At 40.5% G+C, this 14063-nt stretch overlaps 5 protein-coding genes across 6 annotated transcripts; 3 read left to right on the forward strand and 2 right to left on the reverse strand.

The window, feature by feature from the left end:
- Window positions 1-1508: 1508 nt before the first annotated feature.
- BDCG_17066 (uncharacterized protein) lies at window positions 1509-3491 on the forward strand (the record flags this gene model as incomplete). The annotated part of the gene is made up of 6 exons (XM_045426230.1): window positions 1509-1584; window positions 1685-2052; window positions 2348-2570; window positions 2697-2729; window positions 2788-3026; window positions 3129-3491. The coding sequence occupies 6 exons, from the start codon at window positions 1509-1511 to the stop codon at window positions 3489-3491; spliced, it is 1302 nt and encodes a 433-aa protein (XP_045281139.1).
- Window positions 3492-3523: 32 nt separating this feature from the next.
- Window positions 3524-3784, forward strand: BDCG_17067 (uncharacterized protein; the record flags this gene model as incomplete). The annotated part of the gene is made up of 1 exon (XM_045426231.1): window positions 3524-3784. One exon carries the CDS (start codon window positions 3524-3526, stop codon window positions 3782-3784), a length of 261 nt encoding a protein of 86 aa, XP_045281140.1.
- Window positions 3785-4486: 702 nt separating this feature from the next.
- BDCG_05158 lies at window positions 4487-9269 on the forward strand. 2 transcript variants are annotated; one of them, XM_045420825.1, is made up of 4 exons: window positions 4585-5934; window positions 6070-6459; window positions 6546-6718; window positions 6824-7166. In XM_045420825.1, exons 1-2 carry the CDS (start codon window positions 5338-5340, stop codon window positions 6376-6378), a joined length of 906 nt encoding a protein of 301 aa, XP_045281142.1. In that variant the 5' UTR covers window positions 4585-5337; the 3' UTR covers window positions 6379-6459; window positions 6546-6718; window positions 6824-7166. The 2 variants fall into 2 exon arrangements, with proteins under 2 accessions (XP_045281141.1, XP_045281142.1); XM_045420824.1 differs by having other exon boundaries at window positions 4487-5934; window positions 6070-6448; window positions 6546-9269.
- On the reverse strand, window positions 8069-9522 carry BDCG_05159 (uncharacterized protein). The gene is made up of 3 exons (XM_045420826.1): window positions 8820-9522; window positions 8606-8705; window positions 8069-8477 (listed from the first exon to the last, which is right to left on the reverse strand). The coding sequence occupies exons 1-3, from the start codon at window positions 9251-9253 to the stop codon at window positions 8388-8390; spliced, it is 624 nt and encodes a 207-aa protein (XP_045276850.1). The 5' UTR covers window positions 9254-9522; the 3' UTR covers window positions 8069-8387.
- A 2398-nt stretch (window positions 9523-11920) lies between these two features.
- On the reverse strand, window positions 11921-12452 carry BDCG_17068 (uncharacterized protein; the record flags this gene model as incomplete). Its single annotated transcript, XM_045426232.1, has 1 exon — window positions 11921-12452. The coding sequence occupies exon 1, from the start codon at window positions 12341-12343 to the stop codon at window positions 11921-11923; it is 423 nt and encodes a 140-aa protein (XP_045281143.1). The 5' UTR covers window positions 12344-12452.
- Between the last annotated feature and the right edge of the window lie 1611 nt (window positions 12453-14063).

Genomic DNA, 14063 nt, shown 5'->3' on the forward strand with positions numbered 1-14063 from the left:
AGGCCTTGTGTGTAGCTGAATAGCAAAGTAACTGTGATATGAGTACTCTGTAGAGAAATTGACTTATTAAGTACAGATGATATAGCATAGAATTATAGACAAAAAGAGAAAGAGATTTTTGTATTTTGTATTTTATATTTTTTATTTTTGCAGCTGAACTGTCAGCTCTAACAAGAGTTAGTAAATGTGATTGATTCTGTGCATTTGCTATCTTATGGTCTAACTATGTGATGAACAAGAAGTATCACATACTCAGACAGAAGTAAATACTCATTGAATATGATAGATATAGTAATATCAAGAGCAGTGTGTATTCTGCACTATCTATGAATTTTGTGTTCTCAGATGCAAGTATAGAATGAGGTTGCAGACTTGCAGTGATGGCAGTTTCAAGTTATATCAATCAATGAAAGAGTTGACTATGCATGCTATAAAAAGAGAATGTCTAGCAATGAGAAGAGATATACTGACAATGAAGAGAGATTCAAGCCCTGAGAGATATATTGTTGCAGAAATGATAGATGAAATCTGCAAAGTGAGACATTCAAAAGATAAACTGTAGAAGATGAGATCTAGTTAATAATGCAGCTTACCGCAATATGTTGACTTTTTTCAAAACATGAAAGGACTTTTAAACAGAGGGGGAAAAGAATAAAAATCAAAGCTGACATGAGTTACAGTTTCTCTGCAACTGCAAAGTGCATTCATTCTGTTTCCTACATTTCTACATTTCTACATCTCTGCTATGTGTGAACCATCACTGCTAACCAATTGTGCATATTTCATCCAGTGTCTCTTGGCCAGTCTATAGAGTAGAGTTGAGTAATCCTCTAGTTACTCCGTATAGAACAGCAAATTCTGGGTTCCGTGATTGCGACCCTGAACGCATAGTCGATCTTCATGTCAAAACCAACCTGCTATTAGAAATGCTCGACGAAACCCTTCATTATCATTTTTCAAAGCAATGGATGGAAGGAAGACATTGGCTTTGCCGACACAAATGTTGAATCGTTCGGTAATTTGGATATCAGGGAAACTTCGCAGAGAGGGACAACGGCATAACAGGCTGCGTGCTAACTAGTCCATAGACACGACACGCCAGAGCTGCTGGCGCGATATGTGGGCCGGAGTGGGATGGACACCGCTGGTAAAGCTCCTAGTTACATGCTGCTCCAACCCGCCACTCAGCGGCTGCACGTGCTGGCTGCCAGTGGATGCTTGATATAGAGAGCCGGATACAATAAAAAGCCACGGTGTCGCGAGTCGCCAAAGGATTGGAAAGTCAATGCCGGAATGGTTATCAAACTACGGCTTAGGGTGCCGTTGGGTGACCATGAATTCGGCTCTTGGGTCATGGTAGGACGGGACGGGATGTATATTGTTGAAACATACAGGCCGTGAGGAACCAGCACTTCATTGCCCTGAGCCGTGGCCTCGAGGGACCATAATCGTTCATGCTGATTGGTCTTTTATTTTCCTTGGTATCTTCTCTCCAGCAAGTTGCAGTCATGGCTTTTCTTGAGCTTGCCATGGCAGGGCTCTCCCTGAGCCCGATTACCTCTGCTTCGTTCTCATACAATTTAAGTAAGTTAGTTGCCTGCATTACAAGTGCATAGAGTTCACATTTTCCTCTATTACGCGATGTAAAATCCCTTGTTGATCATCAGCTAATACCAACCACCAGACTACCGCTCCCATTCCCATAATCACCCTGATATGGGAATTGCCATTAACAAGGTGCACAAGCGGAATGTTCCATCCTCTCCATTCAACCCCGAGGATCTGTACTTCACTCATAGCGTTGCTTCTGGAGATCCTTACTCCAATTCTGTGATCCAATGGACCTGCGTCTCACCTATGAACAAGAGCAGTGACTCCAACGTGGCTGTCAGTGGTACAGCCCCTCTGTATGACCATGGCAACGATAGATACGTTTCCGTTTCTACTGCGCCCGTTTGTGTGGAGCACAAAGTTGCAAGGGATGGCATGATGAGGAAAGTCGTCACCGGCAGAGAAGTTTGGACTTCCTCTGATGTTGACTATACAGTCAAGGTATATATACTCCTGACATTGAGGGAATTGGTCTGTCTCCGAGCTATAAACTAACCTGCCCTGATATAGGTTGAAGCGACTGATCTCAAACCATACACAACTTAGTACTATCAATTTACTGTTTGCGACTCGAAGAACTCTTCCCCCATTGGACACACCAAAACCACTCTAGAAAGGCCGACAAAGTGAAGAAGGACATCAACCTTTCTGTCTTTTCTTGCTCTTACTATTGTGAGTTAACGCACTACACATAATTATTCTTTATTATTTATGCCTTACTGACTTGCGACGATAGCCCAGGGATTTTTCAATGCCTACGGTAATGCTGCCTGTAAAGACAATGCCGATTACGTTATCCATCTTGGTGACTATATCTACGAGCACAAAGAGGGCGAGCACTATGCTTTTTAATGGTGAATATCAAACCATTCCGATACTGAAATGTCTTGCTATAAAGGTGGCTACGGATGGGGCTGGTTCATGGATCGCATCCCACAGCCTGCGGATCACAATACCAAGTCCTTGGATGTCCTTCTCGTTATCGCGAACGCATAATTTGTTCTAATAATATATCTGGCAGACTTGACTCTCGCATGAGATATTCCAGTTACCGCACTGACGCTGACATCCTTTACTCGCATCAGAACTTCCCTGGATCACCATTTGGGATGACCATGGTAAGAGCATTCGCTTTCCAACTTTCTCACAATCCCTAACCGCTTTTTTTCATTGCAGAGGCGAAGAACAACATCTGGAAAGCTGGTTCGTCTAAAATGAACAATACAGAAGAATCCTTCATTAAGGCCGGTGGAATTTCCATCAACCAAGTTAAGGCCAACGCCGTCCGTGCTCACTTCGAGTGGATGCCCATCCGCCAGGTCGATATGGACGAGACCCTCCGTATCTGGCGCAACTTCGAGATTGGCGATCTATTCAGTCATATCATGCTTGATACCCGTGTCTATGATGGCTCCGTTACCGACCTTACCTGGAATAGAAATTAGCTCGATGAGATCCGCGATGAGCAATCCCGCTCCATCATGGGCCACCGACAGGAGGTCTGGTTCTACCGCTAGCTTCGAGAATCTGCCAAGCGCAAAGCCAAATGGCGGATCGTTGGCCAGCAAGTACTCATCTCCAATATCACGTACACCGATGGCAGGGAAGAAACCCCCTATAACGCCGACGCCTGGGATGGATACCGCGCCAGAAAAAACAGGATCCTCTCCACCATCCTTGATAACGAAATCAACAACACCATCTTCCTTGCCGGCGACACTCATGCCTCCAATGTCTCTGACCTCGTCTACACGGGCCATGGCGAATATGACCCCAAATCCGGCTCAGGAGCCATTGGTGTCGAGTTTGGTGGCTCTGGCGTCACCTCCCCCGAGCCCGTCGGCCAGAACGGTACCTTCGCCAAGGGAGCCGAGAAGTGAAAGGCGTTTGTCGAGACCAGCACCCCCATGCAATGGCAAGATTCGTACTACCGCGGCTCAAGATCAACCATCAGCGCGTCCTTGCTGATTTCTTTGGTATTCCTGACATACGTACTCGCAACGGAAAGGAAATCAAGCTTGCCACCTTTAAGGTTCTAGATGGCGCGAATAAGCTGACGAGAAATGAGAAGGAGGAGCCTGTTTTTGGGAAGGCGGTTGGTGGAGCTCTTAAGAACGACGAGGTTAATCCTGATGATGCGGTCATTGTGGATACCGTGAAGAAACAGAATTAGGAGGTGGATCGCTAGAGATGCATGTTACATCTCCTCATTATTACTTTTACATGTATGTACATGTACTGTACATACGCGGACTTTTGTTGGACATACCTAGGAAGCTTTCCTTTTCATGGAACGGTCCAAGCAAATAGTTTTTCTCATGCTCGTCTCATGAAACGATACCGATGACAAAAAGAAATTTCATTAGTGTGGTGTGATGTCTATGTTCTTCGACCATGTATACTGAGGAGTGTTCCAACCCTGAGGCGCTTTTGTGCTGCGAACGGGTTCAATGTTTATTTTATTTGACCACAGGCGGTTCAATGGGTGATATAACCCCCTGCCCCCTTTCCACCTTACTATAATGAGATAGTTCCTCCATCCACGCCAATCCCGACTAAATCTGGAAAAGGAGAAGAGAAAAAACTGGTAGTTGGTCGAACGCAAGTTCTCAAGAGCCGAGTATAGATTGGGTTAGGCTATAACTAGTACCTGCATACTCTTCTTCTGGCGTGCATACATATGTAGGTAAATAGGGGTGAAATGTAGGAAGACCCGCGCGGCTTGTGTCCATTGAGGGCGTTAGACAATGATGGGTCATGGATGCTACTACCAAAATTCCTACAAATGTAAAAGTTACCATCGAGGTCAATTGCATTTGGTATAACTTATGTTCTTGTTGCTTTCTTCTTGTTGTGCTGTTGTTGTAGTGATATGTGAGACGTGTCAAACACAGCTTGAATAAACTGAACGATTTTGAGGCGTGAGATGTGGACTATGTGGTTATTCTGGGATGTGATATTGAATGAGGTGTTTTTGGGCTTGCATTTGGGCTTGTCAATGCATACTGTGCGGCTCAAAAGGAGGCTTCTGAGTCACAGATTCTATATAACATTCAGGCTTGCGGGGTGTTGAGATTACTTATTCCAGTTCAAGCCAGAAGCCACTTTCCAGCAGCTAACTAAGAGCCGTGCAACAGAAGACAAGTCCAGCGCCATTATCTCCAGTGAACAGGTCACAATAATATGAAAGGCGGGGCAGTAATCAGCCCAAGTCGATTCCTTTGCGCTCCTGACAAACAAATTCTTGCTGCTAGAAAACTCGGTGGCTTTTGAACAGAGCGCCATTTTCTGAACTTGGGAACCTGCTCACGCGAATGATATGTCTGGAGTCGTGGGTCAGTGAGCTCGGAAGCGCCACATTAGCGACTCTGACAAAGATCGTGTCGGCTGTGCTGCTCTTCCTGCATACTTGTCGCTCCATGTTTGCAGCAAACCATGGCTGTCGTACGGAGTAGTGAGCGCCTGGATTGGACGACTGGCCAGCGTGGCTTATGGTTTGGTCAATGAGGATCATCGCTTCTTTCAGTATGATGAAAATCTGGAAAGCCTCCGTCCGACTCGATCAGCTCGTGTTGCGATGGCGAAGGCTGCCACAATTACTACTGGCTACTGTGTCGTTCGAGTTGCGCTCTTTTGGAGTTATATATTCGTTCCTCTTCACTCATTTCTGAGGGAGAACATCGCTGGCAGTCGCTACACATTGACTGATTTATTCTTCCATTCATTATGCCTTCTGACACCTCCATCCAACAATCCCTGCTCGACACAATCGAGCGCTCTTTCTACCAAAAGCTCCCTTCAGACTCCCATCAGTCCGAGAGTCAAAGAACAGACCTCCATCCACTGGAGAAGGACCAGGGAATACTACCAATCAGCTCTTCTTTAGATCACTCGTATCAACCACATCCCATAACCCCGGAACGACTAGAGAGTACAAACGATACCCCACCACTCAGGCCCAGTCAACAGCAAGCCCCCGAACATCATCAAGGCCCGTTCAGCTATCCCACCAGCGGATTAATATTTATGCTCCGCTGGGGCTGCGCAATTCTCACAGTCGCAGCTACGATTCTGTTCGGAATCTGGGCTCCCCTGAGCTACCAGGAGACGAAGAACGCGAATAAGGATCACGATGAAATGCAGCGTGCCCTTATCAAATCCGCAAAATCGGCTAATGATATAGCGACAAGTGCACTTGAGGCTGCTTTTCTACAACTACAAATTGCGACTGCGCAGGCGAGTGTTATTGAAAATTTACAGACCCAGTTGGCTGCTATGGGACAGGTGGCACTGTTGCAATTTTGCAATGCGCAAACGAGAGGGGTGAGTAGAAAAAGCTAGTGCTGTAATTCTCTTTTGTTTTTCTTTATAGTGCGCGAAGTGCCTGCCCTTCTTGAAGTATCTTTTCTAAGCTCGCCGTATCATGCAACTCACACGTGCATCATCATTCAAAATTAGGATTTCGCGCCCTGCTCTTCCTTCATCAACTCCGCCCAACTTGCCAGCCTGGTTTCTCAGATTGCCACGCCGACTTCCACGCCGACTCCCACGATAACTCGTCCCGCGCCAACCGATTCTGCGCCGCCTAGACCTTCTCATCACACTCCCTCCACAGGCGATAACTATTTAGAGAATAGATCGGGAATGTCTATCGCCTCCATTCTTGGAATCGTTTTCGGCGGCACTGCTGCGATTGGGATCCTCACGGGGTTCTTCGTCTGGAGGTACCAGCGTGGGAGGTTGGTGGCTTCTAGGCGGTATCAGTGAGTGAAAGACGGTGTAGAGGAATTGGACTCATTTCAGAGCAATGTAATTATATTCATGAGTTGGATTGAAGGTACGTCATCCGTGAGTACTTGCTTCTGCTCCCCTTCCGTTATTTCTCTCTTAGACACATGTGACATTTGAGTTATCGCTGAGCACCGCAATTTTAGATACTGGGACAATGTTATATGCATTGAATTCATGCAGTACTGTCAGCCAGCAGAGCACCACAAACAGTGAATACAATTGGCCTACCTCACTGTGGGATTGTATATCCTTAATGTGACGATGGTATAGATATAGGTGCCTTGGGAGGCGGTCTTGACCCATAGTATTGAGAGAAGTGAGTGGCGTAGCAATTGATCGGCTGTTGAAGGAATGTTTCTCACAAGCCCCAAACCGTTAGTTGCTGTGAAAACGGTTCACTGAAGATTCTCTGATTTGATAGTATATGTTTGAAAGCATTTACCCGAATATCACCTGAGCGAACCACCAGCATGGTTAATGGCAGGCTTGTCTCTATGCACTGTAAAATGGGCGGTGTGGAGTTCGAGGCAAAATCTGTACTTAGATCATGCCTTGGTTGTGACGACACACTAGGTCAAAATCGACTTGAGATCAGGTAACCTTGGAAGATCAAAGAGAGTTGAATGATGGTAATGTCAATACTGTACACTAATTGTCCAATGGGTTGGCGTGCTTCAAATAGAAATGGTAAAACGCATTTCAAGAGAATCATTGACGAGCATGTTTGATTCACTCCAGACGACCTTGAGAGTCCATAGGAACCAACTGGCGGGCGTGGGGGTTTAAGAGTCGCGGCGGTTGCTTTGGATTCTTCATATTTCGATCCAAAAGCATCGATCTCCAACACTCCCAACGTGGCACCAATTCGGGTCAGCCAAGACATCACTGCTATAATATTCCTTGAAATACACAGTTTGAGAGCTTGTGGTCTTTTTTCTTTCCTTTCTTTTCTCTTCATTTCTTTCTTTTGTCGGTTCCTTGCGTCTAGGACTTTGTGTGATTCCGTTCGTGGAAAAGGGAAATCAGTCAGGGTAAAAATATTCCACAGACCAACAGGGTTTCGTAATGTCCCGTGCAGCTCAATTTTTGAGCAAGGAGAGCGGCATACTGGCTCTCCCGATAGGCAATCACCATGTCTTGGATCTTTATCAATTACATCCAGTTAATTGTAAAGAGTCACCTGGGACTGGAGTGTCCCACGGCTGGCAGGGGTGTGTCAAGTTTTCCAGCCACGAAGCGTTAAACTTGACAAGGCTGAGTGAAGGCAAAGGATGGAAAAACTTTCCTCTCCACATGGAAAAGGTGTACGGAGTACACCATGGGTATTCCGTGTTGCTCTGCTCTATAAGTTCCAACTTACGAGCCATACCGGCCACCTTGGACATCTGGTTGAACCCATGTACCATCCATTTCCAGTACTCTCCGCCGCACTCCATCAAATCACCTGCGATATTTTTCGCATCATAATCGCGACAAATGCCTCAGAACTCTCATGAGTGGGCTAAAATAACTAAAGCGACCCTCTCACCGGTTTCAGTACAACTGATTTTACTTCCACGCTCACTATTTAACATAAATACTTGGATTCAGCCAGAAAGCAACGTTTCTGAGGTGGAACAACCGAATCAAGATGAAATGCTGCCATTTGGCCTTGGCCTTGAACTGTTTCACCTTGTCACACTGTCTCGATTCTCACTTATATCTATACTTATCGAGCTATGGAATCTATTTCGCATTTCGTGTTTATCTTAATCAAGTGACTAGTTATAAGTGTGTTCATTTGACCAGCAGCAAAAGCAATCCTGGGTCTTGAAATTAAGTTGAATACGTTCCGCCATTATATAGCTCCAAACTATGTTGAAGGGGAAATGGCAAAGTTGGAAAAGGAGAAAACAAGGGTTGGGATCAAAATTGTCGTAAAGTGGGAAAATGAAATTTTTTCATTATTTTTTAAGACTACTAATAGCTTTGCAACTCGATGCATTTCAAGCAGAGCTTTGTTCATATGCACATATACTGCCCTCATTTTGCCCCTGAAGCTTCTGTGCTCGATCAATAGCTATATCGCACATTGCCTATATTTGTTTCATCGGGAAGAAAGCAAAATGCGGGTTAGTTCATAACGTTGGTATATTACTTGTATACAACCAACATGGGGAACATGCGAGTGGAGACGCAACGAGGAATGGGCAAAAAGGCCTACCTGTATAATATCCTCCTTCTCCTTTTCCACATCGCCCCTCTCAATTCGCCGTCGCATATCCTGCATTATAACATCTCTACTACGTCCGTTTACGAATACACTACAGCCACGATTATTATTTAGCACGCTTTATGGATACAGGTTTTTCTTGCTTTTCTCAAAAAGGAAAAAGGGAAGGGGTGAATAGCATAGTAATGATATTGACGGTACATACACATATCTCAGCCCCGGATATTTCTCTTCATACACACTATTCAACTTCTTCAAGTCCGCCGCCTCTTCCTCTCTTCTCTTATTAACACTCTCGTCCTGCCCCTCCCCTTCCCCCTTACTCGCATTCAACCCCGCCTGCTCCTGTCGACTCAATTCGCTCAGATTCTCCTGCTTCTTCTCCCCTAGGCGCGGATGTGCGCCTAAAATCCCATGCAGGACTTCTCTGTCCTTCGAAGAATTTGCAGCGGAGAGCGCCATCATGCGTGCGCCGATGGCGCTGATGAGGGACTGATAGGAAGAGAATGTTTGGTGGGCGAGGAGGGGGAGGGCCAGCGTGTGCAGGTCTGTAGAGGACTCGAAGAGGGTGTCGAGTATTTGTGTTTGGGTGGCTTTGGGGAGGTAGGGGATGGTGGAGATTGCGGGGAGGCAAGGCATGGTTTGGAGCTTGGGATTTAAAATTTGCTAGTATTATTGTTTTTATTCTATCTTTTGTTAATAGACTTACGTAGTCAGTAGGGAATGTATAAAAGGAGAAAAGAGAGTAATGAATTGAAGAGCAGCGGGAGTGTTTACTTATATACATCAATCACACATGGATCTCGGAGCTGGCCGTCAAAGGATCTCGAAGGGCGGGATGACGTTGTTCATGTGATTTTCTCGGGATATCATGTGACTCGGGTTTGTTGTTGGCCGCTGCGGCTATTTGTAGCGTCCGCCCTAGTGGCGTTGCCATAGCGATCGCTCCGCCTACACGTGATCTCATATGTAATATAAATATAGCTAGCTCTTCTCACACGAATACAATAGATTAATCATCTCACAGGTTATAGCTCAGATAGCATGTTTTTACAAAAAATTATATTATTTTTATTTTTATTTTTACTTTTATTTTAAAACATTTATGTAAGCTTTAAATGTATTCACTCTGAATAGAAGAATTCTTTTATATTTACTTTATACTAGACTGACTGCTGAGATTATAAATTTCATATTTAATTTCATTTAATCTGATCTTATATATTTCTTAGTATGAATCTCACTGAGACTAATCATTAAAAAAACATACAAAGTAATTAATATCAGATTTTAAAATAAGATTATAACTTATAAAAATTAAGAAAGTAGTCTTATTTAATCTTATTTAATCTCATTCTTAGTATAAAGTTACTATTTTTAAACATTTTAAGGTTTTTTTTAGACTATTTTTAATTTTTTAAAAAGTAATGCTTTTTAATAACACTTAAATGAGATTTAAAGTTATTTAAAGTAATAAAAATAATTTTGTGACAAGCTGCGTCTGATTAATTATATAGACTATTTTATTACACTTTATAGATTCTTTTACTTTATTCTTAAACATGTATACTCTGATTCTCAGCCATTCTTGATCACTGATTCTCAGCTGTTACAAATGTGTATAGATTCTTTCATCTTAAAGCTTCACTGTATATATTACTATATACATGTATAAATATTCATTCTAATCACTGATTCTTACACTTTCTCTTTCTTTTCTTCTCTAACATTTTTCTCTTTATTATATAAGATCTATCAATATTATACTAATCTATTCAGTATAGGTCTCTTATACTAGAAAAACATTCATTGTCTTCTTATTAGAAATAATTATTCATACATTATCTTCTCATTAGAAACAATTATTTATTAAGAGATATTTAAACATGTAATAACATATAAGAAAGAGAAACAATCAGTTAAAGTGTAATTCGGAAGAATATATAATCATCAGATAATAACACGGCCGCTTCTAAACTTACTTATAAATGTAAAGAGAGTCATAGCAGTCACTAATTAATTTAGTGTATAATATATAAGAAGCTGATGTACGTCTGTAATTATACACTAACTTAAGCAATCTTTGAATTACATCTGATAGCATGTCTAAAAACTAGTGAGAAGCACAGACTTCTTCAGAGTGTGATAATTCTATCTATAAAGTAATTCATAGTTATCATATCAGTGTGATTCTAGAACATTTTAAAAGATAGTATATAAAGAGTAGTGAGTGAAAGAGCATCTGATTAATACTGCTTTACTTATTAAGAGAAAACTTCACACTCAGATGAATGTCATATATGTGAATAAATAAGATATGAGAAAGAGAGATGAGAGTAGTGAATCAGATTTAAAGAAGACTACTCTTCACTTAGAGAGATAAAAGAGAGAAGTAATTATCACTGAAGTTATATAATAATAATAGAAATTATATAATAATACAGTGATATAACAATAGATATTGTATAATTAATAAGAAAATCATTAAAATGAATATCTCTTCTAGTTAATATAAATAACACTCTTCTCTGCTATTTAAACTGAAAGAAATACAGAATCTCTCAGAGAATTTACTTAAAGTAGTAAGAAAAGTAGCCGAAACTGCTGAATCAGAATCAAAGCTTTATATATATATAAGAATTCTAAATAAGATCAAGATCTTATATACACAGTGACAGACTGAGATGAAAGTTAAATAATAATTGATATTCACTGTAAATTAAGTATTCACTATGAAGAGCTTCACTGATATAATTATCATTATTAATAAGAATAGAGAAAATCAGATCTTAGATCTATAATAAGAGATTAAACATTTATACAGATAGACAACTATATTAAATCTGAAAATCTTATCACAATTATTCACAATCTCTTCAGAAGTGTATATATTATCAGAAATCACTATACAGAATGAGAATCTGAGTATAAGATATATTAAGTCAGAAGATCTATCAGAGTTATTAAGCTTTAATAATAACTGAAAAAATAATACTGCAATGAGCTGACTAAGTCAGATGTAATTATATTATCAGATTAAATATAAACTCACAGACAGATAGTTAATAGAATTTTAACAAGTCTTAAGATCTACTGTGTTTCTACACAGAAAAGCAAAGTCATTATAAATAACTAATAAAAAGATGAATCTCACATACTCAGAGTAATATTCATTTTTATAAATATAAAATAAGTTTTTCAAATGAATCTTGTATAACTTTGAGAAAGTGAATGTATAAGACAAGTATTATAAACACTTCACTGAGTGTAGATAAGTAAGTAATTTTATATTATACTTCATACACTTCAGCTGAGCAGCAACAACCGCTCCACCACGAACTCGCTCAATTTTTCGAATAAGAACCCGCCGATAGATTCATCGAAAAGCCCTCGATCATACGAGCATTCTGACCCCATCGCCGACCGCATACCCTGTGTGGTGGTGGAGTTATCCAGCCAAACGTGAACCGGACGTTGTTCGAAACTCCTGTGTGGGAGTATCCCCCGTTCTCCCCTACCACACCACAACCCCGGGCCAAAGTGCCATACAAATTGTAAGGTGAAGAGACCTAGCCATATGCACCAATCTTCTCGATTTTGGAAGATCCCCGATCTGTAGTTGTGGAGATATCTGAGGAGCGACCTCCGCGAAAACCCTGTCCATCTTTGATGTTCCAAAACACCAACGCCAAGTCCCACCGTTGTACCGCCCTTCCTAATCTGGCCCATCCCCGGCAGAAAAATACAAAAAGATACCTCGGCGATAATATCAAGCACATAACCAACGGCCACTTCTGAAGTGCAACCTCCGCGGTCTGTCTTCAGTGTATCTGGACATCAACGCCAAGTCTCGCCCTCGTACCATCTCTCTCAATCTGGCCCATCCCCGACAGAAAAGTACAAAAAGATACCTCAGCAACTGTACTCAATACATAATCAGCAGACATGACAACTATAAAATCAGTATACCTCAAGGTCTGACTGAGCCTTTGATCCCTGCACAGTGAGATATATTAAATCTAGTTTTAATATCTCAATATTCAATAGATTCTGCAAGGGATTGAGAACAGTAATACTAGGTTTCTATTGAATTTGAGAATTAACTCTATATTGATATAATCATTGACAAAGTCTTCTATTTTGAGATATAAATAACCAGTTCCTCTACATTCCACTGACAATATTTATATTATCATATAGAAACAGACTTATATTCTCTATAATATCAAGACTCTGAAGAGGGAAAGTCTTGATAGAGAGTATACAGTAGTGCATATCTTAGCAGTTTCTATCTCATTCTTCTGCAGCAGTTAATGCAAAAAAAAGATTTTAGAAATAGTTTTTTACTTCTCTTAAAAAAGTAAGGTGTTTTTCTCTGAGTTTTACACAATATTCTTACAAAGAATTAAAAACAGAGTTGTTTTCTGTCATAATTTCATATTCTTTTAAGTAAGAATTACTTTTTCAGTGGCTGAAGAGCTTTCATTAATACTTAATTCTTTTTTACACTCTTTATTAACTGATTTGAGTTGCACACCTGTTGTGTGAGGAGAATTGAATAATTTAGAATAAAATTGAATAGTTTTAATCAATTTCTCTTCAAAAAATTGATTTATTTTTTGTCAGTTTTTCTCTCAAAAACTGTCATATCATCTGATTTACTATCAATTGATATCATACTTTTTCTCATTGTATTCCAAGAAAGAGATTGTAAAGATTTTATTGATTTATCTTAAAAATCAATTTTAGTTTATTAGATTCTCTTCAAAAATCTAACCTAGTTACTGAACTAGTGTGAAAAAAATCAGGTGTTTTATACACAAAAGTCTGCAATTCTTCTTTTGAAATAGTCTGATCAACTTTTCAATTGAAAACAGACTTAGAAACCTCTTAATTGAAACAGTCTGACCAACTTTTCAATTCAAAAAGAGTTTAATAAATATCTCAATTGAATTAGTCTGATCAACTTTTCATTGAGTAAGAACAATGAGTTCAAAAGTACACTCAGTTAATGTGAAGAAAGATGCTTTCTTAAATACTATTTCTGAGATTGAAATTCTGAAGAGAAGAAAGAAAGAAGAGATAGAGAAATAACAAGTTCTTAAAATACAGAAACTTGAAAAAGCAAGTAAAATTCTTGAAAAGCAGTGTCTGAGTGAGATGAATGAAGAAGTTCTGTTAATTCTTCATGCTCAGGCTAGACAACTACAGAAAGTGATCAAGTTCAAACTTGAAATTTCAAACACAGTTCAAAAAACTTTGAAAATTTCTAATACAATCACTGACTCTTCAGTTTACTCTTCTTTCTTTTCTACTTCTTCTTCTTCTTCTTCTTTGAATCAGAAGAAAACATATGCTCAAGCAGCTGAATCTGCTGTCTCTAAATCTGCTGTCTCTAAACCTGCTGTCTCAAAACCTGCTCAAAATTCTGAGAAAACTGAGAAGAATA

This window comes from Blastomyces dermatitidis, assembly GCF_000003525.1.
Source record: "Blastomyces dermatitidis ER-3 genomic scaffold supercont1.5, whole genome shotgun sequence".
NCBI classification, from domain to species: Eukaryota; Fungi; Ascomycota; class Eurotiomycetes; order Onygenales; family Ajellomycetaceae; genus Blastomyces; species Blastomyces dermatitidis.